We start from the raw sequence: 24,446 nt of genomic DNA, 5'->3' as shown, positions 1-24,446 counted from the left end.
GCGGGCAGCGGGGAAATGCCGCGCCCGCATTGGGCCGCACTGGGTTGTACCACTGGCCCGGGGGTGACAGGAGCATTACCCCCCGCGCCCGCCACGCGTAGGCGGGCCCGTGCCCGGGCGGAGCGGGCGCGCCGGCGGGGCCGGCCGGCAGTGGCGGCGGCCATGTGGGGCTGTGGCGACCCCGGGGGAGCCGCCGCCGCCACCATCGTCCTGAGCGGGACCCGCGACTGCTTCCTGCACCTGCCCCCCGCGCTGGCCTCGCTCCTCCGCCTGCAGCAGGTACCGGGGCGGCGCCGCTCGGGGCCCGGGCGCAGGGACACCTCTGGCAGGCCGGGAGGATTACGTGAGCGCACCCCCGCATCCTGTCACCATGGCGATACGGAGCCCTCCTCCCCTCCCTCACGACTCAGCCGGGACCCCTCACATCGGGGAACCTCTCCTTCCCTCGCCTCCTGCGTGGCCCAGTATCGTCATCAATTCCTAATAAAACGCGGGAATTTTTCTTCCCCAGCGTGGTCTGGCACTGTGGGCATCTGCGTCTTTTTCATCACTCCCTATTTCATACCAGTTTTCCCCGTAACTTGCTAGCATTAAGCGAATAATGTGTAAATGTTTAATTCAGGTGGGAGAAGAGGTGACAAACCCATGCAGAATCCTCCTTTTTGCTGTACACAAATAAAATATGCCACTATAGAAAGGCACTCCCGTCATGCAGAGCCCTGCTGAAGACGCGGGGTCACCTTACGCTGTAAATAACATTTCACACGTGGAAACGGGAGGACAGACACTGTGTGCCTCTTGAGCCATGAACGCAGAGCTGGGTGCCAGCAGGACGGTGTGGAAAAGGGCAGGAATGAGCCCAGAAGGATGCGAGCAAAGCTCAGGAGAGCTGGCACAGCCCCCATGGCCCGAGCAGGCCTCCCTCGCATGGGTAACCTCCTGCTCTCAAGGCCAAAAAGGGCATTTCACAACAGGAACACAACATAGGCGTGTAAAACCTGCTCGTTCACCTTTGGGGTAGTCGTAGGAGGTTGGTGGAATTGGAAGAAATGCGGTATTAAATGTGAGCTTCATTTCAGCTGCAGTTTCTGAGTGTTTTACAGATCTGTCAAGAGAGAGGAGAAAGAGTGCAGTTGCTTTGAAGTCTTCGAGTGTAGTTCTGCACACTGTTTATTATGGTGCTTTTGCCTCCTGCTTTTGTTTAACCTGAGCTGCTAAATGAAAAGATAGAGTCTCAGAAAATGTGATAGAAATAGCGCCTTAAATACTTCTCATTAATAAAAATGTTCAAAAGGGGATAAATGAAATCAAAAGCTGAATCTAATTGCAGAAAATATTAGAAAAGTTCTTCAGTTTGACATCAAAATACATGAGCAATTCTGAAACAGATTGATGAAATCATTTTGGTCTGAGTTAATGTGATTTTTGACTTATTCTAAGTATGTCACAGAAGCACTCTTGGAGACCATGTAAATGTTGTAATTTTTGTGAAATCAAAGTGTACGTTTATTTATTTTCCTCATTTGGGAAATGCAAACATGCAGTTACACATTTCTGTAAAATATTTTTTGATACCACATCGTGCAGAAGAAAGGAAAAAGAATTAATTTTCTTACTTAAAAATAGTCCATAAAAATAGAAAGCTGTTTAAGAATTTAAACCAGCACTCAGTTCTGTGGTGAGAGCTGTGCAAACAAGGTGTAAAATCCAGATAATAGCTTTAATTCCTTTCATCTCTAATCAAATACGGTTTAGGTTGTCTAATAGTCGTCTCACTTAGCTGGTTTTATATCAATTTTTTTTCTTTCCTTAAAACTCATAGGGCCAAGCTGTGAAAATATCCTGTGGTCATCAGCCAATATTTTTGAGCTGGATGGAAACCAGGCATCGAAGTCACCAGGGTGAAAATAATGCAGAGATTAACAGACATTTGGCAGAGAAACTTGGCATCACAGATGGAGAGCAGGTTTGAAATGCTACCTTTGTTTTCTATTTAAATAACGAGTATATGGGAAGATAAGTGAAAAGGTAATGCTACATGAGTTAGTTAAGACCTTGTTTCGTGTATTTAGACAGTTTCTTCATTTACCTCTGCTCATGAGAAAAGTTAACTATCACGAAATGTCTCGAACATGAAAAGATTGGCTCATTAAACCATTAACATTTGCCTAAACAATGTTAGGGTAGGCTTATGGGTATGTCTTTGCAGGGCTGTAACAACTATCTTCAGTGACATTAATTTTAAGAAAATACACTTTTAAGCAATTGAAAAATTTGGAATGGGAATATTTGGTTTGGACTCCTGTAATTTTAAAGTAGCTATTGACTTGCTGCATATTCTTCTTTAACTTACTTAGGGTTTAAATTTTCATCCCTTTTTCACCCCTTCACCATATATCCCTTTCTCTTTGAATAACTGTATTCACCTCTTATGCATATCTATCTGTCTATCTATCTGTCTGTCTATCTATCTATCTATCTATCTATCTATCTATCTATCTATCTATCTATCTATCTATCTATCTATCTATCCCATCTATCTATCCCATCTGTCTATCTCCCTATCTCTCTGTCTTATCTCCCTATCTCTCTGTCTCTCTACTCTTTGTACATTCATCTCTTACTCCTGAACACTCTGTTAAACTTCTCATAAATGACTCTGTCATTGACAGAAGTTAGAGATGCCCAAGAGGCAGAGTTTTCTGACATGGGACTACTAAAATCGCTAAATCAAATGATTTTTTCTATTACTAGGTAGACACTTAAGCAAACAAGAATAAAAAAGTACTGCCTTACACAGTATCATTGTGCAGTGTATTCATATTTGCCTATTCTCTTGTGTACAAAATTTTGTTCAACATCATAGAAGACATCAAAGAGCGTGCCTCAGAGCAGTGTATTATCTTACTTTGTTTACTTTTTAAACATATTTTCTCTAGAAATTATGTGTCTGTCTGCATAAATTTCCAGTTTAGTAGTTGAGAAGCCAGGCATCTACCCTTTTTATTTCTAGCAACTAATAGCCTTCAACAGGAAAACAATTGACAAAGGAAACCTAAGAAAACCTCACCCAGGTATTGCTGGGAATAATCATCTGTACAATCGAATAAATACATGATTAATAAGTTTCACCATAGTTTTGGATTCAGGAGTTACATGTTTGCTGTATGATCTTATTTTTGCTGTGCTGGGGGAAAGATATTCCTCTCAATTATTGCTTCAAGCTAAGGACGTAGAGGATTTCAAAACAGATGGTTACTTTTACAAAAGGTGACCTAATGTAATTTTCTCAGAGGAGAGGTTACTAGTTTTGTCTCAGGAAAAAAATTAGTGACATTTCTTTGAAAATTAATTGCAAGATGTTGTTTGCAAATTGCTTTTGTGGAGTTTTTGTCGTATGAAACCTTTGGCAAAAACTGACTTTTGAAGTCTATATTTAAAGCATTCTGAAAGACCTAAGCCACAAGAGCTTTTACCATTCCTCCTGATTCACATGATATTAAAACTGTTCTATGGAGATGGGGCTGCTTCCTATGAAACCATTCATCCATTCATTTAGGAGCTGGGCTTGCTTTTCCATTGTACTTTTCCCCTTTTTTTACAGCTGGTTCTAAATTTATGTGCAAGTGAATTAATTTTTCAATTTCATAAAATCCTGGGGACTTAAAAATAAAGATTTAAAAATGGAAAGATGGTGACGTGATCAAGGTGTATTAAAAATGGATTGTTTGTTATCACCTGATAAACTCCAGATGTTTTTAATATTCATTGCTTATTGATGTCTCTGAGCCTGTTGGGATCCATTTCCCATCCATTGAGCATTCATCTGCTTATGAATTACCTGGTGTCATTAGGATGGTGTTCCAAGTAGTGAAAACATACAGTGAAGGAGATGTCAATTTTCTAGTTGAAATAAAGATGGAGCTTTTATATAAAAAATAAGGAGTTAAATATTTTGGTGTTACTTTTGCCAGGTTTTTCTTGAACCCTGTTCCCATGTGTCCTCCTGTCAGCAAGTAGAAGTGGAACCACTCACAGCAGATGATTGGGAAATTCTGGTAATAAAACCCCTTCCATTGTTCATGTTCTTGTCTTACAGATGACAGAGATTCTGACTCAAGCAGTTTTTTGCACAGTGCCCCATTCCCTTCACCTCTAAGGAAATGCTAAATGTGGTAGAGTTTAGTTGTATTTTATATTTCAAATATGTGTGTTGAAAAGAGACGTACGGGTTTTTTCTTCAAACAAATGTTAAAAAGATATGCAGTATTTAATTTATAATGGTGTCACTTTTCCCCAGGAGCTGCACGCTTCCTCCCTTGAAAGCCACCTTCTGGACCAGATTCGAGTGGTGTTTCCAGGAGCCATCTTTCCTGTCTGGGTTGAGCAGCACACCCATGTCTACATCAGAATCGGTAAGGAGCGCTCAAGGCTCCCGGGGCACCTCCAGGAAGCTGCGTTGCAGGGGTAGATGCATTCATTGGCATCTTTTGCTCATACTTAGGTACACTTGTGCCACCAGCCCCATATGGGAGATTAGAGCCATGCACGGAGCTTCTGGTATGTCCCAAAACACACGGACCTGAGGAGAATATCACCAGCACACCTGCCACAGAAAGTGACATCTTGCTCAAAAATTTTGTGAAAAACAACATGGAACAAGAAGAAACATTAAAGGATCCTTTTGCCAAACAGCCTTACTTAAAGCCTGGAGCCCTTGAACAGAGTCAGACTGATTCAAACATGACGTTTGGCTCAAATGTTCTCCCAAATATATGGAATTTCATAGGGAACATTTTCTCTAATACATCTGAGCAGAAACAGAAGACTTCATGTGATAACGATGAAATGAGCGTCTTCAAAGACAAGCTGCTGAACATGATTCACATGGATTCCATTTTTAGAGTGTGTCAGTCCCAGCCTCCCAGCGTACAGAATGTATCCACCACTCATGAATTTCTGAAATGCAATGCTGTTCACATTTTTCCATGGAATTTAGAATACGTTGATTTGGATCCAAATCCTGTAGTATCTTATGGGAAAATTAACGAGCTGCTTTCCCCAAGACAGCGTCATCAAGAAGCCAAACAAAATCTGCCACTTGAAAAGCAAAATCATTTGACTAGTACACAAGACAAAAACCCTTCTAATTCTATTAGTGGCGAAGCATCCAGTGAGGGATCTGTTGTTCAAATCGTTTGGAATGGATTTGAAGACCTAAAGAGTGTCATAGAGTATGGCCATGATGGGGGAGCCCTGCATGTTGGAAGAGTTTGGGTCAGTTTGAGCACACCATATTATTTTATAATATTTTCTATTGGATAGTTGTGAACTGGCTACTTAACCTGTGGTGTTGGGCTGTAGGCTTTGTGTTAATCTCTTGAGTTTTCTAGAACCAAATACTGTTTGCTAGAGCTGTGCTTTGTACTCATTCTGCACTACATAACTTACCATCATGCTCCAAGATGTACAGTGTGCTCTGGGTTTTTGCACACTTAGCATTTTTACACCAAATGAGGAAAAGGCTTCGGCATTTCTGAAGGGAATATATGCTTTCTTCACAACCTGCAGGTAGCCATTGTACTAATGAGAAAGTGAGAGTACCTATTTACATACATTCAGTCCTTTATTATGAGATTCTTCATCAGTTAACTCTTTGAAATGTGCATTGACCTAGGGGTCATCAAAGTCTGAAGTAATGGGATGGTGTATCCTAGTGCTGCATAATGTTTATGAGTCCTTTTATACAGTCTTTAAAATACATATTGAAGATGAATATCCAATAACCAGCTTGTATATTTAAACTGTTCTAGTTTTCATATGTCATTTTGCCAGGTGGCACAAGTCCGGGTATGGAGACACTGATGTTTCAGCTTGTTCTGATAGAACTACTGCCTGTTCTTTCTTTCCTGGAAGCACATGTGGGATCAACAAAAACAAACCAAATGTGCTCCAAATCACCATTTGACTATTTTGACATAATATAATTCTCACCATTCACTCATTGCTGTATTAAGAATGAGAACAAGAGCCTGCAGTGGTCTTTGCTGTGAAATCTTTTGACAGACATAACAATTTTCCAAATGCCAGCTATCATAAAGTCTCTCACAGTTAAGAAATATTTATGACATGTTTTCAAATTGGTGTAAGTTTTAAAATAACAGATTGAAAAGGAGTTTCTTTAAAAGGGCCAACGGACTAGTATGATTTAGGGAGGCTGCATTTTCTGTCTCTCTGCTGCAGGGGTGCTTAGTTTTGGTCTCGTAATGGTCTGTGTATATTTACCTACCTGCGTGAAATAATTTTAATCAGCAAATGAAATTAAATTGTTGTTTTTCTCCTATACTAAGAGCATTCTTGCAATGTTCTAAGAATTTCTTCTACTCCTTTTCTGAGCTTTTAAGTTTATTAAGTTAGTAGAAGGTCAGCTGTTCTGAGCACTTTCGCAAATAGGACAAAAGGTAACTAGAAGTGTGCATGTAAGAGTAAGATTTGGATATCACTGTCAATGTTATAAATTCCTTCTTAATTCTCTTGAGGTTCCATTAGTGAAGAAGTTGATGTAGTATTATATATGCAATGTTATAACTAGCTTACTTTCTAATGCTTTTTTTTTGCTTTTATTTTAAATATTTCAGATTGCTGATGGTCTGAGGAAAAAACTACATATTGAAATACATTCAACAGTCCGAATTAAGTCAGTTGAATCTATTCCTAAAATTCCTGTATCTCTTACGCTGCAACCCAAACAGAACTTAGTGAGTTGATATTACTGGTCACATACTTGTGCATATATTGGGAAACTGATAATGTTGCTCTGGTCAGACTGGGGCGGGGGGGAGTGGGAAGGAGGGCATTGTGTTTATTTGTTCTAATTTGTTAGATAATGTTCTCTATAGAAATTATTCCAAAGGATTTTTCAGGGGGTATAATTTCTTGTTTTTTCTTTTGACTATGTAAATTTAAGTTAATAGATTGCTATGGTCTACTTAAACAGAGCTTATCTGGTATTTGTATTTTGATTAATGTAATGTAAACAGGGTTCTTTTTATAGGGAAAGAGTATATGAGAAAGAGAGGGGTGCAGTGAGCACCTGAGATAAGTCTCAGGCCAATATCAGTGCATGTCTTCAGACCGGGGGTCTGAGCAGTGCCCTTGGATCTGGGAAGGCAGATAAGTAAAACAAAAATAGGTTTTTGTTGCCCTCATATCAGTGTTCTGAAGGAAAAGTCTTTAGAGGTGGTCTAATACTCAGCTGTGGCCATAGCAGGAGCTGCACAGATGTTTTCCCTAGAGCAGTTGGTAGAAATGGTGTTTGCTGGCAAAATGGTGTTTTCTAAATGAGTAAAACTCTTACTTCTTCCATCTCTCTGCTGCCATAAGAGAAACAAATGCCTCATGCATTGGAAGAAAACATTTTTACTTACGAACACCTGGTTTTGTTTTATTTACCTTCTTCCATTTTCCTATTTAGCATAAAGATATACATGAAGATGATGTTAAATGTGCATTCAGTTCTTGGCTGCAGGATTCCACTACTGATGATCACCCATGGATAATGACAAGCACAGACTGTATACATCTGTCTGCTAAAGAAGGCAAGGATAATTCTGTCCTGTCTACTGTGGAATTTACTTAGCCAGTATGCCAGTTAATTTCTATGTACACCTTTTAACATAACCGATACCTCTTCATACTGAAAGTGTAAGCTTGAGTTACCCCTTAATAATGATTAATCTTTTTTAGTCTTTCATTTTTGATTCTATTATAGCAGTATTCTAATCTGTCTTATCTTGTGAGGAACAAAAACTTAATGTATTTGGAGTTTTAATAGTTGTTCATTGTGTTTTTACAGGAATACAGGAATTTGTCCTTAGTGCAGCGCATCCCATGCACATTGAAGAAAATAAATCTGAGAATATTTTTATACTGAGTCCCAGTTTGCTGCAAAAGACAAATATACAAGTAAATATCACATAGTATCAGGTATCAAGTAATTTAAATTGTTCTACTTGTTTAAAATGTATTGCATTTTGTATATATTTCAGTTTCCCTTTTAAAGTAAATAATGTCGGTCTATTCATAAAGTTATATCTGCATCCTCTATGTCATTTTGTAGCTGGAGGGCCTGCTGAAATTCCAGACATGCCATGCTTGTCACTGAGTGTCATAAGAGTTTGTACATCAAACTCTCAGAAAAATCAGTTAGAAGAGAGGAGAGTCAGTGCTGTCCATGTTAGAACATCCTTACACTTATTTGTATATGTACCATCCTTATACATAGTTGTTCTCTCCCTTGGTAACTCACCTACCACAGTCAGCCTGCCTTTTCTCTGGTATAGTTTGTGTGCCTTCTGCTTCTTCCATATTTCATTTCTCAGGAGAATAAATATTTCTATTTAATATGAGAATTACTGCTTCCATTAGTAATTCCAGTTGATCCACTGCTCATTATTTCAGGGTTATGATTATAGGAGTAGGATAATGTTTTCTTAATTTTTAAACATAAAGTGAATTTTAGTGGAGAATTAAAAGTGTTTTTTGGCTGGTTAGAATAGAACTTGCCTGCCAAATTTAGAATTGCTGTTAAAAAATAATAAAATGGACCTTCTTTTACTACTACTAAACTATAAGAAGGCTTCTAGAAATTGTTCAAGTGACTGAAACTAAGATGAAAGAGCAAAATGCATTTCTTAATAGCTATGTCAACATCTCCTACTAGCCTGTTCTTACCTGTGAACCTCTGCAACCCCTCTTTGCCTGCCCAGCTTTCCATGCTAGCTCCCTCATGAACGAGATGGAAAAATTCATGCCAGGTGCTTTGTCAAGTTACTTTTCATCCAGTCAGATTCCTGATCAGGTTCACTATTCTGCCTCATCAGCTCTCCTGCCAGCAGGACAGGGGGGAGCTGCAGGTAGGGAAAGAGATAGTGGGCTGCACAGTCTGTTATAAACAGCACTTGGCCCAAAATCTAATCTTACATTATTAAATTACTGTCAACACTAGATTGTGTTTTGAAAGTAGTTGTATCTCTTCCATTTCAACAATGCACCTTTCTTTCAGGCACAGCAAAGCATACATGCAGTGTTATCTTTGCACAAGTCCAGAAATGGCTGGTCACTCCATATCCTTCTTCTGTAGTTATATTTCATCTAAAGTCATAACTCTCCTTTTTTTTAGGTTCTTTTACATCCTCTAAGTACAAAAGCTGATGATGACAAGCAGCCACCTGTGCCTGATAGAGACAAGAACCTTCCATACCACAAACTAAGTGATTTAGGGTGAGACATTTTTGTAGGAAAAAACATGGGAGGGAATAGGAATGAGAATTAGAAAAAAATAGCATTGGTTGAAAAGCAGATTTCTTGGAAACGATGCCAGATCTAAGCAAAGCTGTGCATCTTTTGGTTTGTGTCAGTTTTTGTTGTTCTAAGTAATATGAACAGACTTCTACGTAGCAGCAAGGGACAGTTGGGTAGTTTTAGCTGGGTGTTCAAATATACAAAATTTTTAAGTTGCAGTCTGCCAATGCATGCCCTCCAGTAACTTCCACCTGTTTACTTGTTCAGCTACATTTAATAGTAAGGGTCTCAGAGAACTGTAGTTCCTAAAAGTTTTGTTGCAATCATCATCTGAGGGGAGAAATGCGCAGTGCTGTGGTCATAAGTACAAGGGAAAACAGCGGTACAGTGTAGCAAATGTGAAGGGATGGGGCAGAGGAGACATGAGAGGCTTGGAGTGTTGTGATAGCGTGCTGTCAGTGCTGGGAAAGGCAAGTGAGAGTAGTCTGTCAGCATTCTAACTCCCCCATGGTGCAAGCTTTTCTGCCTACAGAGTGTGCACTGATGCTACCGTAGGCCATTTACTGTTTCCTTTCCCCTGCAGAGGAGTGGAAAAATTAGGCACATCTTTATTTGAACACATAAGCCACAGTCTTCTGGGGCGTCCTTTATCCCAAAAGCTGGCTGCTAATGCTGTGGGACTGCGAAGTGGAGGGGTGCTTCTCACAGGAGGAAAGGTACTCACTTCTGCTTTCACCTGCAAACCCTTGCACATTGTTTTCCAGGGTTGCAAAAGTTTTCTTTGATACTTTGCACTGAAGATACTTTGTTCTGAAGAATAAAGAGCAAGCTGAAAAAAAGAGCAGTGAACTGAACAGAGATAATTCAGTAAAGTATTATCTCACACACACACTGTGCAATCTTCAAATGTGTGTGTGTGTGTATATATATACACACATAGGTTTTGAAGATTGGTACCAATGCAGTTTTAATAGGGGATTTATCTACTTTGTGTTTATATTATGATAAGCACCTCTTGTCTTTGAATTATTTGAAGAAAAATAAGCATATATTTTCTCTTGTATTCTAACATAAAATGGCAGTGGGGTTGGTACTGTTATTTTGCTGTTGCCTCTTACAGTGATCCATTTAATACCATATGCCACTGAGCCTAGCAGATGTCTTAACACTGAGCTCAGTGGAATCAGAACACTGTACTGGATGTATCCACTCTGAATTTCTTTGTTTCACTCTAGGGCTTTGGTCCCTACCAAGTGATGCAGAGACAGAATACATACTACTTTTACTGAGGAATAACAAGTGTGTGTACAGCTTCCCCAGCTTGTTGACTGGTGCATACTGTGACGAGAACACAGAAACACATTGCCTCTGTCAATTTACTTTAGCTCACATTTATTTTTGTAGGGAAGTGGAAAGTCAACATTAGCAAAGGCTATCTGCAAGGAAGCTTTCACTAGACTGGATGCTCATGTAGAAGTAATTGATTGTAAAGCTTTAAGAGGTATGACAATAGTTTATTTTAATCTCAAATTTTTGCTGTACAATAGAGGCACAGTTATGAAGTTACTATATTTGGTCTGAATAATTTTTTTAGCATTTTTGCTGTTTTCACAAGGATGTTTGATGCCCCACAATTACTATCTTCAACAGTCTGATGAAAATACAGCTACTGTAAGTTTATTTCACATTACCATCAGTTTCTGTCCCACATACCACCAGCAATTCAAACCATGCTTGCCATGCTAGTTTCTAATTATTACAAAATTGAAGTTGCAAAAGGAAGAAGTTGCAAAAATTGAACTGTGTTTTATCGGCTGTGCTAGCTGGAGCAAATGTTTTGTTAACAAACCATTAGTGTTAAAGGATACCCGTACTCAGTGAGAGGATAACACAGGCACAAAAGAAGGATCAAATGACCAACTGAAACCTGATTTATGGTGGCATATTTACTAACCTAGTGTGTTTGGCATTAGGCATCTAACACTCATGATTAGAGATGATGAGATGACTCCTTGGGCTTTGTGAGTTCAAAATAATTATTTTACGCAAAGATGGAAGAGCACAAAGGAGGCATTTTTCTGCTCTTGCATTTCACTGGCTTTTCTAAATAGCCTTGCTGTTACAAGGGCAGAAAATACTCAACTGTTTTCTTACAGAGCCCTTATATTTCCTGACTTACTCTTTTTGCTTAAATCACTACTTAAGCTGGAGCTCCTTGCACCAGAGAAAAGGGGAAGGATTGATGATGAGCTAGGTCCTTTGCTCTGGAAAATTCTTCCAATTGCAGGATTCTTTAGTAGCTATTTTAGAATGCTGCTGATACTTCTCTGGTTTTGACTGTCTGGAAATTAGACTTGTAGGCTTCTATAGTGGTTAGTAAAAGATGATTAATTTCATTTTAGCTTGTGTGGAGCCTTCTAGTACTTTTTTGATTGAAGGTTTGGACTCTTTTCTTTAGTGATGGTTGATTCTGGTTTAATCTTGGTATCTGGATTTATAGATGTGGAGTCAGAATAGACAAAATAAAACATTGTGAGCAAGATGTAGTCACTCTGATTTTTTTCCTGATATTTTGTGTCATTCTAATAGTATTTTGTTTTAGGAAAAAGATTAGTAAACATAAGGAAACATGTGGAAGAAGCTTTTTTAGAGGCAGCATGGAGACAACCATCCATTCTTCTGATGGATGATCTTGATCATATTGTCGGAGTACCTTCTACACCCGAGCATGAGAACAGCCCTGAAACTGTTCAGAGCAATAGACTTGCTTATGGTATGTTCTACCTTTGTCTAGATAGAAATATAATGCAAGTTAGAATTTCTTACCACTTGAGTTGTACTGTCCTACCTGAACAATTCTGTCTGTATCATTATTGCCTCTGGACCATGTGATATTCAGGCAGAGACTCACAAATTATGGTATGCAGGCATTTGTTGATCCCTAGCTGAATCAAAATAATGCACTCTGGATCTTGGGGTTGTCCTTGCCAATGTGCATCCACCACTGCTGCTGGTAATGCCTGTTGTCAGTACCACTGCCAGTGCTTGAGGCGTCTCTGTTCCTTTTTTTATTACTTATACAGCCACATAGTTGCAGTTGAGTACAAACTGCAGCTAAACCTTTAACTGATCATTTCTGATAAATCAATTTTTTGTTTTTCATAATTGTTGTTTATAATTACAGTGATATATCAATTTGATACTTACTGATATTGAGAACCAGTTCATTTTAGATGAGTACCTTCTTTATCATCCTATTTAGTATACATTGTAGAATTTCTGTCCTGTTTTACAATGTAACAAATCACAAATGTTAAAAACAAGATGATCAGTTGTAGTTTGACATGGTTCCCTTTTATTCCTGAAAGTCTAGGCAATGCTGAGTTGCAAATTAAATCTAAATAACCAAGATTAATAAACCCATAGCCTTCCATTTCTTAGCTCAGTTTGAGGAAGTTAGAATAATTTTTACTGAAATACTTCTGAAATTCAGTAAATCTTACTATAATTTCTTCCTAAAAAAATGTGCTAAGTTACATGCAGAATTGTTTGATTTTCTTATTACTTTTGCTTAAAGGTGTAATGCATACAACAGAGCTTTAGAGTTTTAAAGATTTTTTTCTTGATCATCTACCTTGCATCCTTAATTTTTTTTTTACTTTTATGTAATGCCTTTCTCTTGGAGTGCTTATTTTCTAGGCTTAAATCTGGGGTCTTTTCCTGTGACTTTTTTTTTTTGTTTGCATGGAGGGAGTAATAGCACACAAAAGTAGATACCATCAGTGACATTACAAAATCAGCTTTTTAAAAGCACTTCTGATGGCATTTTCTTAATGGAATGTGCTGTCCTAGAGAGAATCACTTTTTCTTTTTTATTTTTTTGTTTAAAAAACAACTGTAAACATGGGAATAAAAATGATATGTTACAAAGCTGTTGTATTTTGTTGTACTAATGCTGCTCTCCAGGTTAGGGTTATTTTTGTTCTTTTGCAATTCATGGAGCAATTTCTTCTGTGTTTAGTTTTGAAAGATCTGATGAAAGAAGTTATTTCCATGGGGAGTTTGATTGCATTAATTGCCACGAGTCAGTCTGAACATTCCCTTCATCCTTCCCTTGTTTCAGCACAAGGAACTCATGTATTTCAGTGCTTCAAATGTATCCAATCTCCAGATCAGGTAAATTCAAATAAAAATGCTTAAAATGTTGTTTGCCTTCCCAGAAGCCTCAAGTATGATGCTGGAACAGCTGCAAAAATAGTAGGTTACGTCTGAAGATGAGAAAAAAAATCTGGAAATCTTAGAAGTTCCTTTGTGATACTTAAGTACCTCATCATCTGTCATTATAAAGTTAAAAAAAGAGTAATTCAGTAAAAACTCTGAGTTGGCCCCACTCTTCAGTGGTAAGAGAAGGGTGTATTCAGAGGATGTTTCAGTTCAACATGAGGCAAGTCAGGTTGTCTGACACAGGTGAGATATGCACGTCTCCTTGTTACCTCCAAGGGGATGCTGAAGGAGCAGCTTTGTAAAACATGTAAGTCATCAAGTTAGAGATATGAAGTTAAATGTGTGGTTTTTCACAGCTCAGTGAAATAAGGATGTCCCTAGCACATGCATTTTAAAATTGTTATTAAAACTAAATGTTAATTTGATGGGACAGATTTAGGTTTGTTTCCATATTAATACTATTCCTCTAATTTTGAACATAGTCTAGTTTAAAAAAAAATGGATAAAGAGAAGAATGAAAAGTATTAACTTTCATGCAGGAGAAAGCAGATACTTTGAAACCCTCATCCCCTAATGACTCATTTGTATTTAGCCTGAGTTGTTCCTGTCTGTGTGTCTTCAGTCACAGGCCAGCTGTTAAAAGCCACTGAGGAGGGGATGCTGTGTTACATGCAGTTTAACTTCCTTCCACTTCCTGCAAGTCTGCTTTTATTGTTTTTAATGCTAATACTGAAATAAGGATGAGTCAAGATCTCAAAAGATACCAAAAAGATACCATATTATTTGAAGTTTTTTTATCTAGCACAATATATTGTATCTCAAACATATTCTTTGCTCATGCTGTCATAAATAAAAATATTCTTTTTCCTGTGAAACAGAAAAAAAGGATGTAAAACAGTAGAATCTGAGGAGGGAGGGATGTTTCATTATTAATGTTGAATTTAAAGTAGCTCTGGTGAGGTGAATATTTATAGTTACAAAATGGGTGAATTTATTGAAGTGCACCTGAAACACTAGCATTTGTTTATATTTCTTAGGTTTGGTTATTTAAAGGGTTGGTGTTGTGCAAATATTTAAGGAAATTTTAGTAAGTCATACCTGTTTACTCTTTGAATTCCTGACTTCCATATAAAAACTCAATAAAAAACTCAATAAAAAAACTCCATATAGTAAACTCAATACACATTTCCTGCACAATTCTGTTTTTCAGAAGCAAAGATATGAAGTGCTGTATTCCATAATAAAGAAGAAACTGAATTCTGATCCAAAGGACTTCTCTGATCTTGACCTCCAGTGTATTGCAAAGGAAACAGAAGGTTTTGTTGCTAGAGATTTTACTATGCTGGTGGATCGTGCCATTCATACCTGTGCTTCTAACCAGAATGCATCAGATAATGGTGGTATGTTGGCAACAAATCTCTTAATTCATAGTCTTACTTCTGTTTTCCAGAATGCAGAAAGAAACCCCCAAGTTTTATATTTTATGTTTAATGTTTCTTTAATTGTTGCATATTGTAAGGAGTTTGTTACTGGCAGCCTGTTTGTTTGGGGTTTTATCAGGATTTTTTTTTCTTTGTTTTTTTTTAAAGCAGCATTGAACCTGTCAACTGTGGATTTTCAGACAGCTCTAAAAGATTTTACTCCATTAGCTCTGAGAAATGTCAACCTTCATAAACCTAAAGACCTTGGCTGGGACAGGATTGGTGGCTTAAAAGATGTGAAGCAAATGCTCAGGGATACCATCCTGTTACCTGTAAAGGTACTAAGTTCCTTTAAATTAGTTACTTGAATTTTGCACGTAATGTTAGTAGGGAAGAATTATTTTTTAAGGTTTAGAAAGTGTTGGATAGAAAGATGACAGGCATGATTTTGTAGCTTTCCAATCTTCAACTATCTTCAGCTACTGGAAAATACTTTCTCCTTCCCCTTCTCTCTTCCAGATAGAAAAGACAATGGCAGAGCTTTACTACAGAGCAAGTGTTCTCTACAGTATTGGAGTATTGCCATACTTGCTTGCAGGGCTTGTGATTGGGCTCTGTAAAGACAACATTTCCAGCTGGTTTCTACAGTGCTTTTGCTCGAGGAGTATTTTCTTTCAGATGAATGCCAGTCCATCAGTCTTATTTTACTTTGGCCTTTCTGCCTTGCTTAAAACTTGAATGTTGAGATGAGCCACTGAGCATTGACTCTTCAGAGAAATGACTGAATGGTGTATTTGATCATATCATTCAGTAATTAAAATAGAAATTTAGAGCTACTAGTATGGAGAATGTAAAGCTCTAGTCCATCCCTATTCTGACCTGTTTTGCTTGGTAGAAAATCCCACTTGTTTGTATTTTAGGTACCTGTTACACCTAGGAATCTAGTTCAGCCCCAGGTAAACTAAAAGCAGTCCAAATGAGCTCTTGGGATAACACTGGGGATATAATAAATCAGATGCATTCTGTTTAGACAAAAATCATCACTGGCCAATGATGTTACAGTACATTACAGAATACTTGCTTATTTTAAAATATATCACATTGAAACTCTTTTCCAGTATCCAGAATTATTTGCAAACCTGCCCATACGGCAGAGATCAGGAGTTTTGCTGTATGGAGCACCTGGAACAGGAAAAACACTGTTGGCAGGAGTGGTTGCAAGAGAGAGTGGAATGAATTTCATCAGCATCAAGGTAGCAACAGTTTAAGCTTAATTGATTCATTTTATTAACTGAGTTAAATAACTTTACATAATACCTGAAACTGTGTGCTTGTGAGGGCAAAATACCACAGTTAGCAAGTAACATATAAGTGAGTCTCTGGATATCTGATTCCTGGAACTTCACAGTTTTATTACTGAGATTTTTTTTTTTTTGTATACTTATTCATTAGGCAGAATTATAAAATTTAATTAGGTGTTCTTAGTTTCTCGGTTTTTTTTGTAAAAAGATCCCAGATTTTGATTCTACTGGACAATGAAATTGAGCAATATATTTTAAACATTTTTAAATACAGTATAAACCTTTGCCTTGAGATAATGTAACACATATTCTGTTACGGTACAACAATGGAAATTACTTTTAAATAAGTTGAAATGCTTGACAAATTCTTCTGGATTATCTAGACCCCTTGGCTCTTCTGTTCAGAGATGACACTGTCTTGGTTGCAATAAAATTCAGTCTAGTACACAAAGTATATGCTGATGTTGGATTACAAATTAAAACTAAGAAACATGTAATGAGTATTGTTTTCTGATTATATCTTTTTAGGGACCAGAACTGCTCAGCAAATACATTGGAGCAAGTGAACAAGCAGTTCGAGATATATTTAACAGGTTTGTTTTGTAAAGATTTGTGAGCTATACATTTCACTTGTTGAAGCAGAAATAAATAATTTTGTTTTCTGAGGAGGCATCAGGTCATAAAAGCATCTGAAATAATCAGTTGTGCTGAACCAGATGGGTGTGTCTTGGCAGGTTCAACCTGGCCATCATTGTTAAAGAACTGCCCATTTTCTGCCCAGTGAGGAATGTGCTTTTGAAGGTGAACTCCCAGTTCTCTCCAGCTACAGTGCCTTGGTTCACATCATAGAGTTATCTTGGAAAACACATCCTGAAATCCTTTCAGATGTTTCCAGAAGACAGTACAGTTGACTGTACTCCATGTAGTAATGCACACTCAATACCTAGGGTCATATTAAACTTGGTATTGAAGTCCTCAATGCCAGTAGTTCTTTTTTACGGATGTGCTCTTACTGGCCCTCAGTGCTCCCTGATTCCAACATATCCTACATAGCCTCTGCTTCTCAACTTATCATGTAGCAGTCTTTTTGTTAGCTGTCTGTAAGCCAAGAACTCATCTGCAGTGATTGAATTTTAGAGCTTTCATGTATATTAATATGACAGTTGAGTACTTAGAAATGATAAAGTGAGTGCTAAGTATGTCATAAAAATGAGCAGTGATTCTATTGCAGCCCAGTTTTCAGAACCTCCTAAATTTTACAAAAAGCATATTTTCTATTCTATCATTAAATACAACTGTTCTCTGAAGCAAAAAGCAATTACCTTCAATATTTCTAAGCAATTCTACCAGTGAATGAAACTTTAACAGAAAAGTAACTATTGCTCATTTTTTTTCCTTGTAGAGCTCAGGCAGCTAAGCCTTGTATTGTTTTCTTTGATGAGTTTGATTCTATTGCTCCTCGCCGAGGCCACGACAACACAGGAGTCACTGACAGAGTGGTTAACCAGCTGTTGACTCAGTTAGATGGTGTGGAAGGCCTGCAAGGTACCAATTCACCTGTGTGCTCCTTTTCATGCAAAAATTAAGCAGATATTAATGTCATTTTTCTGCACTTTTCTAAGGAGTTTATGTGCTAGCTGCTACCAGTCGCCCAGATTTGATTGACCCTGCTTTGTTAAGGCCAGGTCGACTGGATAAATGCCTGTACTGTCCACCTCCTGATCAGGTGAGGAAACAATTCCACATGAGAGGCAAGGAACAAAACAGACTAATGGGTTTTATTCTCCTTTTCTTTATATGTAATAGCATTTCAAACTTGGAAAAAGCTGATTTCCCAGCTCCAGTTATACAACAGAATAAATTCACTGATTTTAGTGTCAGTGTGTTCACATAAAACTAGGGAAAGAAAAGGCTGTTTACCACAGTCTTCTAGATCAAATCATATCCTGTGGATCTAGCTGATTTTAAAAAAAAAATTTAAAAATAGAGAAATAATTTGCAGAAAGAAACTGGACACAGTGGAGTGTGTATAATGTTCTCCACCTTACTCTGAAATATGAATCCAGTGGATTTGCCATTTGCTTAAACCATAGCCAGTCCTCAGAGGCTGTACAATGTGTGTCCCTGATTCCACATTTTATGAGAAAACATTAATGCTACTTATTTCCAGATTAGTTCATACATTTGATAAATACCACCACATCATTTCATTCCAAAACACATATGATCATCCTGTGCCTTCTTTTTTGTTTCTTTTTTTCTTTTTTTTCTTTTTTTTCCCCTTTTTTTCCTCTTTTTTTCTGTTTTAAAGTTCTGGTTTAGAGTAAGATCATTCAGATAAACAGAAGCATTTCACTTTCATCATACTTTTCTTTACAAAAGGACATATGAGGAGCACAGCTCACCGTCATATTTTTATATATTTCAGATATAAAATCCCAGATATTGACTCAAAACATTAGAGAAACATATTCTCTGTGTACTGCATTCTAGTATCTTTCTAGTATTAAGGCAGTATCTTCTTGAAAAAAGATCCTTCCTCCCTCAGAGAGGAAGTGGCTGTGACAGGGCCAAAGCACCATCTAGCAGTCAGGACAAGGAAAATAACAGGTTGCTTTACTGACATTTTTTTCCTTTTTTTCAGAATTCACGCTATGAAATCTTAAAAGCTCTCAGTCATTCCTTGTCTTTGGCAAATGATGTGGACTTTCAGGATGTGGCAGCAAAAACAGAACAGTTCACCGGGGCTGACCTAAAAGCTTTATTGTACAACGCCCAATTAGAGGCAATCCATACCAATTTAAATTTAGGTTTAACGCAGGTAAATAAAACTAATGTAAAAGAAATCTCTCTTGTTTATTTTTATGTTGATATGTTTGAAAGAGTTAATTGTATCAATGGGAATTTTTAGCTAAATTATATTTTCTTATATTTTTATACAGAGGATTAACATTTTAAAATGTTTGCAGAAAAATACAAGAATAATGTAATCAATTGGTTTAAATACTTCTTAAACACAAGGTTGTTCTCATTTAATGATAGGTATTTATTGTTAAATAGATATATGTAAGCCCAAATGTGTTCATCACTGTTGTGAGGAGGGATTGACAGGAGGGATCCCGCACTGAATTTCTTAGGAGCAGATAGCAAATTCAGTTTTGAGATGGCACATTTTAGATGATGAAGGAATTGGGAAATTTGTGGATTTTGGGGAGTTGTTCCAGCAGATTGGGTTTGACTGAGGTCAGGAGAGAAGTGGCAAGAGGATGGCAATACTGAAATGGCCAACTCTGCCTCATCTTGCAGGTACCAGCTAGTACTTGAACTTCCAAAATACAGGGTTCCACCCTTGGTTTGTATCTCTCATGTGACTCACTGGCAGATCCTCCCTCTCTTAGCCTCTGTTCAGCCACCTGTGTTCTGTGTTCATGTTTTTAATGCCTGTCCTATGGTTCTAGCTGGAAAGGAGCAGGCATGGCCTCCACTACTCTGTGGCCAAAGGGAAGGGTTGGGTCAGGGGTGCACAGTGAAGGAGACCCTCTTGAATTCTTTTTGCCCTAGCTGTTACCAAGGAATTGGGCTCTGAGGATGTGACTCTTTAGTACTGAGAGCATCTTCCCTAACACTCCCTTCACTTGTAGCATCAGTAAGTAGTTGATACCTCATGATTATCCATTAAAGGAAGAGATTGTTGTCTCAAGCAGTGGTGTCCAGAGAGGTGTGCACACACCCCAGAGAAAGCACAAGGCAGTCCAGTGATGTGCAGGAGGAAGATTTTAGAACTTCAGTGGTACATGTATAATTTAAAAATAACATCCATTTGCTTGGTAGAGTGCACTCAGAAATTTTTGACTGATAGAGACCATCAGAGAGGTTTGCAGGCATCAGTTTAAAGCAGCAGTTCTGATTTCCACATCAGCATTTAAATTGGCTGTAGACTAAAAACGAGTACAGCAGTTAGGCACTATAAAAGTAGACTCACTTCAGCCTCCTAGAGCATTTTACACAAGATACTCATTTGTTTGGCAGGTAAAGTAGAGACAGAAGTGGTGCAGTTCTACAACACAGCACATGAATGAAGTTTCCCAAGGCTTGCTCTTACTGAGAGTGTGAGGCAGTGGAAACAATAAAACCTTAAAATTACCTCCTGAAACTTTTTTTCTAGCATGAAGACAGAAAATTCTTAAAGGTATTAGATTTTCTCAGCAAAATATTTAGAAATATACTCTTAGAGAAAGATAGATTACTACTAGAGTCAAATGTAAATTGATGCTCTCATTTGCACTCATTTGTATATCAAATCTTTTCATGTATTTCTGATTATAGTTTGTTATATGAGTTAACTCTTGTAATGTTCTGGGTTTTGTTACAGGATTTTGGATCTAGTTCTGATAGTGACTTCAGTCTCTCTTCCATGGTTTTTCTAAACCACAGCAGTGGCTCGGAGGACTCAGCAACAGATGGAGAATTAGGGCTAGAGCACTCTCTTGTTTCTTTAGATATGTCTGACTTGCTTCCTGAAGATCCGAGGTCCAACATGTATCGTCTTTATTTTGGAAGCTCTTATGAATCAGAGCTGGGGAATGGAACTCCTTCAGAATTGGTAAATTACTCACTTAATGTTTTGAATTTTCTAAATATTATTAGTTGAGAAGCAGAAAAAACATACCGTTTGCCTGGTTCTGTTTATAAATACAATTGTGTTGCTTTGACCTTCAGACTGTCTTCAGATTATACTTAGTAGTCCACAGTGAGGAAGGGGATGGAAGGCCGTGATCTGAGAAAATACAATATGGACTTCTCTGCAACCTTGCAGGAGTTTTAAATCAAAATCACAAAATACTGCTCAATACCCTATAATTAAGCAAATTGCATTCATGTTAGATTTTACTCTCTGGTCAAATGGCTTGTTCCCTTCTGAAGTTCTTCCAAACACTAAAATAAATTCGCGACTTTTTGGTGGTTGGTTTGTTTGTTTTTTCTTTAACTTAGTTTCATTACTAAAGAGTGACAACCCAGCTTTCAAGAGTTAAGTTACAGTCTCAAGAATCAATGAACCTTCTTCGATTCCCAATAAAATGTACATTAATAGAATAGTCAGACCATGGAATTGTGAAAAAGAACAGAACTAAACCTTAACATCTATCATTGTCTTTAACCAGAATTCCTGGTGTTGCATCATGTTGCACATAAAGCAGCAGTTCTCTGGCCAGTTTGCAGGTAGGGATGTGCAGGTTGGCTGCCCAGCACCTGCACAGTGATCAGCTTATCTCTTGGCTGGCAGGTCAGCAAAACAGGGTATGCTGCCTCTGAGCTCCTTACAGCGAGCACACAATTTCAGAGTTTGTGTGTGATCTGTAGGAAACTCTTTTTCAAAATTAATTTCAATCTGTTGTAGAACGGTTACTACAACTAGTAATCAAAGTTCTTAGTCTCTTGTTTTCAAAACTGTCTTGCATTGATTCTTAAAGCCAAAAATAACTTTGACATTAGAGAACTACTGACTGTGAAGGTGCTTTGGTGTATTTTATCTTGCGTTATGGGTGATAGTGTTCGATTAATGTAACTTCAAAGACTTAGTTTCCTCTGACTGTGAAAATTCTTCAGCAAGGATTCCTCACAAGGACTTTGACCTCTTGAAGTTGTTGAATTAGAAAGGGACTTAGTTATCAAATGCACAGGGAATTTGGAGGTGATGAATATTTAAATTCCAAAACTAGTTGTCCAGATTTCAGAACCACTGATTTTCTTAAGTAATTAAAGCAATGGACTTTGTAGACTTTTATTCTTTTTCAGATGGGCCATTACAAAAACAGTTTCATATTTTCCAGATGTGAAACACTTCATTTTCAAATATAGCCTTTTGCCCAAACCCTTTGTCATATTAACTTTAATCTTTCTGTTAAAAAAAATTTCATATGTAATATATTTTAAAGAGAAAGTACTCTTTTTGCTAGTGGAGGCAAGCTTATATTGAATTGTAGGCTAATTCCTAATAATGGAGTTGCTCCCTTGGGTCCATAATGAGTTAATGTATTTCCTCTTGTGATCAATTTAGAGCTCTTTGTGTTTTTCTGGTCCGAACTCCATGACTTACGACTTCACCAGCATCACTCAGAGAGATGTTGCATCCTCACAGCCTGCAATGCTTAGAACAGCTTCTCAAGAAGGCTCCCTGGAGAACCAGGAGCAGCAAGCAGAGCACCTGAGGACAGAAATCAATGCTAGCAAGGCCAATTACAGAAGCAAGAATGGAGTATGGCACTTTTAAAAATCATTATTTAGTCTTAATGCTTTTCTGTTGTTTTTCCACACTTCTTGGTATTTCAGTAAATAATTTCTGCAATAATATTAAATACTGTGTAATGAAAGTAGCAAAGATAAGTGATACTTAATTTGAGGAAAATAAGCCAGATGTTAGCATTCATGTAATTCAACAGTTATTTCTGTTATTTATTAATATGGAGGGGGGAAAGTTGTAACTGTTTTTTAATGCATTTGTCTGTACATGTAATGGGAGGTTCCATAGTTAATGATATCGATGGCACTGTGTTTCTGTAGAAAGTTTTCATTGTCTGCTTATGGCTCTTTTCAAGGAGGACAGCACCCTTAATCAGTCAGTGCTTCCCAAGACCACTGTGACTATCACCCAGTCTCACCTGATGACTGCTCTGCAGGGCATGAGACCATCCATTAGTCAGGATGACTGGAAGCATTTTACTGAATTGTAAGTATTTTTTTTTCTTAATTTTGAATTCAGTGGAGATGTGGTCTTACCACATTCCTTGTACATCAGAAACACAATAGTTTTAAATAAATGTGGGGACTGGCAGCAGATAGCTGATAGCTTTTGACAGCAGTTTTTTAAGAAGTATTAAGTTCCATAGTGAGAAAGGGCACCTATTTTACCAGTGAATTGTCTTATTCGTGTAAGACCTAGAAATAACAGACCAGGACCCCCTGATGTTATCTTAAGAGCTATAACAGTGCAAAGAGGATCTTTAGGTTCTAGGTCTTTCCTGCTTCCACTTAGTAGTGTAGCTCCTTGTATTTTCATATGGCTGGAGTTTGGCCCTCTGTAGTGGTCTTTGTAACTGCTCTGTTTGGGAAACGCAATAATCTGTAGAAGTATAAACCTATTGAATAGGAGAATGTGTCTCCTTGGACTTGGAGATAAAAAGCTGGGAAAAAAACCAAGGGAAGCAGGGCAGAGAGTTCTCTGAGTTAGGTGTGTGGGTGATAACTCTCCAGGTCCCCAGGTCTGAGGAGACAGGTACTTTTCATTTCCTTAAACATCTGGAGTTCTGTGGTGCATTAATATGCATCTGAAGAGGCAGACACAAAACCCACATTTCATAAGAACTTGCTGATGTCTTTTTTTTGTTGTTTATTTCCAGGTATGATAATTTTCAGAATCCCAAGAAGAGGAAAGTACAGATTGGTGCAACATTCAGACCAGGACAAAAAATGACTCTAGCTTAGTGATTTGTATTTGCTTATAATTGCTAAACTGTAACTGGAAATGACAGATGTGATTAAATCAGATTATTTATATTCATATAGATTTATTAATGCAGCAGTTGGAGATAAGTTTCTTTTAAACTAATATGCTGTAAAATTATGTCACATTTTATTTTGAAGAAAATTGTCCTCCTTTAGATTGATATTAAATTTTTTGAGAACATTGGTTATGTTCTGTCCACTTCTTTATCATATAAACTTTTAAACTTTGTTTTTTGTCAATTTACTTGACACAGTCTAACAATGATTTCCTGTCCCTGCTTACTCCCTCACAACAAATAGAATCTGGTCAAATAGACTGTAATATTAATGGGGGATATTTTTTAAAATAGTCTATAAAGCCATTCTCTAAGGACCTTTGGAGAGGTGGTACTTCATAGATAAAGGTGGTACTTCATGTGTATATTAGCAGGCAACTAGACTAATATTTCCAGAATATACTTTTACAACTATAGCAGGAAAAACCGGAGCAAGGTACTTGCATCTTGCTTTCTGCCACTGTTTGTTAATCAGAAGAATACCAAATTGCATTTCATAGCACCTGCACCTTCTTATCCCTACTTTTTTTTTTCCCAGAGACCACTAAAAATATTTTGGATGCTTGGAAGCTTTCTAATGTTATATCTGAAATTTTTCACAACTCTTGACTTCTGTGGAGATTGTTAGAGAGTTGTGT

General features: G+C 37.7%; 1 protein-coding gene across 3 annotated transcripts; it reads left to right on the top strand.

The window, feature by feature from the left end:
- The first annotated feature begins 150 nt into the window (after window positions 1-150).
- On the top strand, window positions 151-23,933 carry PEX1 (peroxisomal biogenesis factor 1). 3 transcript variants are annotated; one of them, XM_063151270.1, is made up of 24 exons: window positions 151-279; window positions 1,823-1,966; window positions 3,975-4,058; window positions 4,301-4,415; window positions 4,505-5,277; window positions 6,639-6,758; window positions 7,475-7,598; window positions 7,856-7,965; window positions 9,182-9,282; window positions 9,887-10,019; window positions 10,708-10,804; window positions 11,906-12,076; window positions 13,427-13,479; window positions 14,738-14,927; window positions 15,117-15,286; window positions 16,067-16,201; window positions 16,778-16,842; window positions 17,652-17,794; window positions 17,872-17,975; window positions 18,894-19,070; window positions 20,622-20,852; window positions 22,308-22,505; window positions 22,846-22,976; window positions 23,647-23,933. In XM_063151270.1, exons 1-24 carry the CDS (start codon window positions 163-165, stop codon window positions 23,729-23,731), a joined length of 3,771 nt encoding a protein of 1,256 aa, XP_063007340.1. In that variant the 5' UTR covers window positions 151-162; the 3' UTR covers window positions 23,732-23,933. The 3 variants fall into 3 exon arrangements, with proteins under 3 accessions (XP_063007340.1, XP_063007332.1, XP_063007323.1); XM_063151262.1 differs by having other exon boundaries at window positions 13,325-13,479; window positions 15,120-15,286; XM_063151253.1 differs by having other exon boundaries at window positions 13,325-13,479.
- The last annotated feature ends 513 nt before the right edge of the window (window positions 23,934-24,446 follow it).

The sequence above is a fragment of the Melospiza melodia genome, chromosome 1 (genome assembly GCF_035770615.1).
Source record: "Melospiza melodia melodia isolate bMelMel2 chromosome 1, bMelMel2.pri, whole genome shotgun sequence".
NCBI lineage: Eukaryota > Metazoa > Chordata > Aves > Passeriformes > Passerellidae > Melospiza > Melospiza melodia.
The sequence above is the reverse complement of the archived record's forward strand: the minus strand, read 5'-3'. Positions and strand labels throughout refer to the sequence as shown.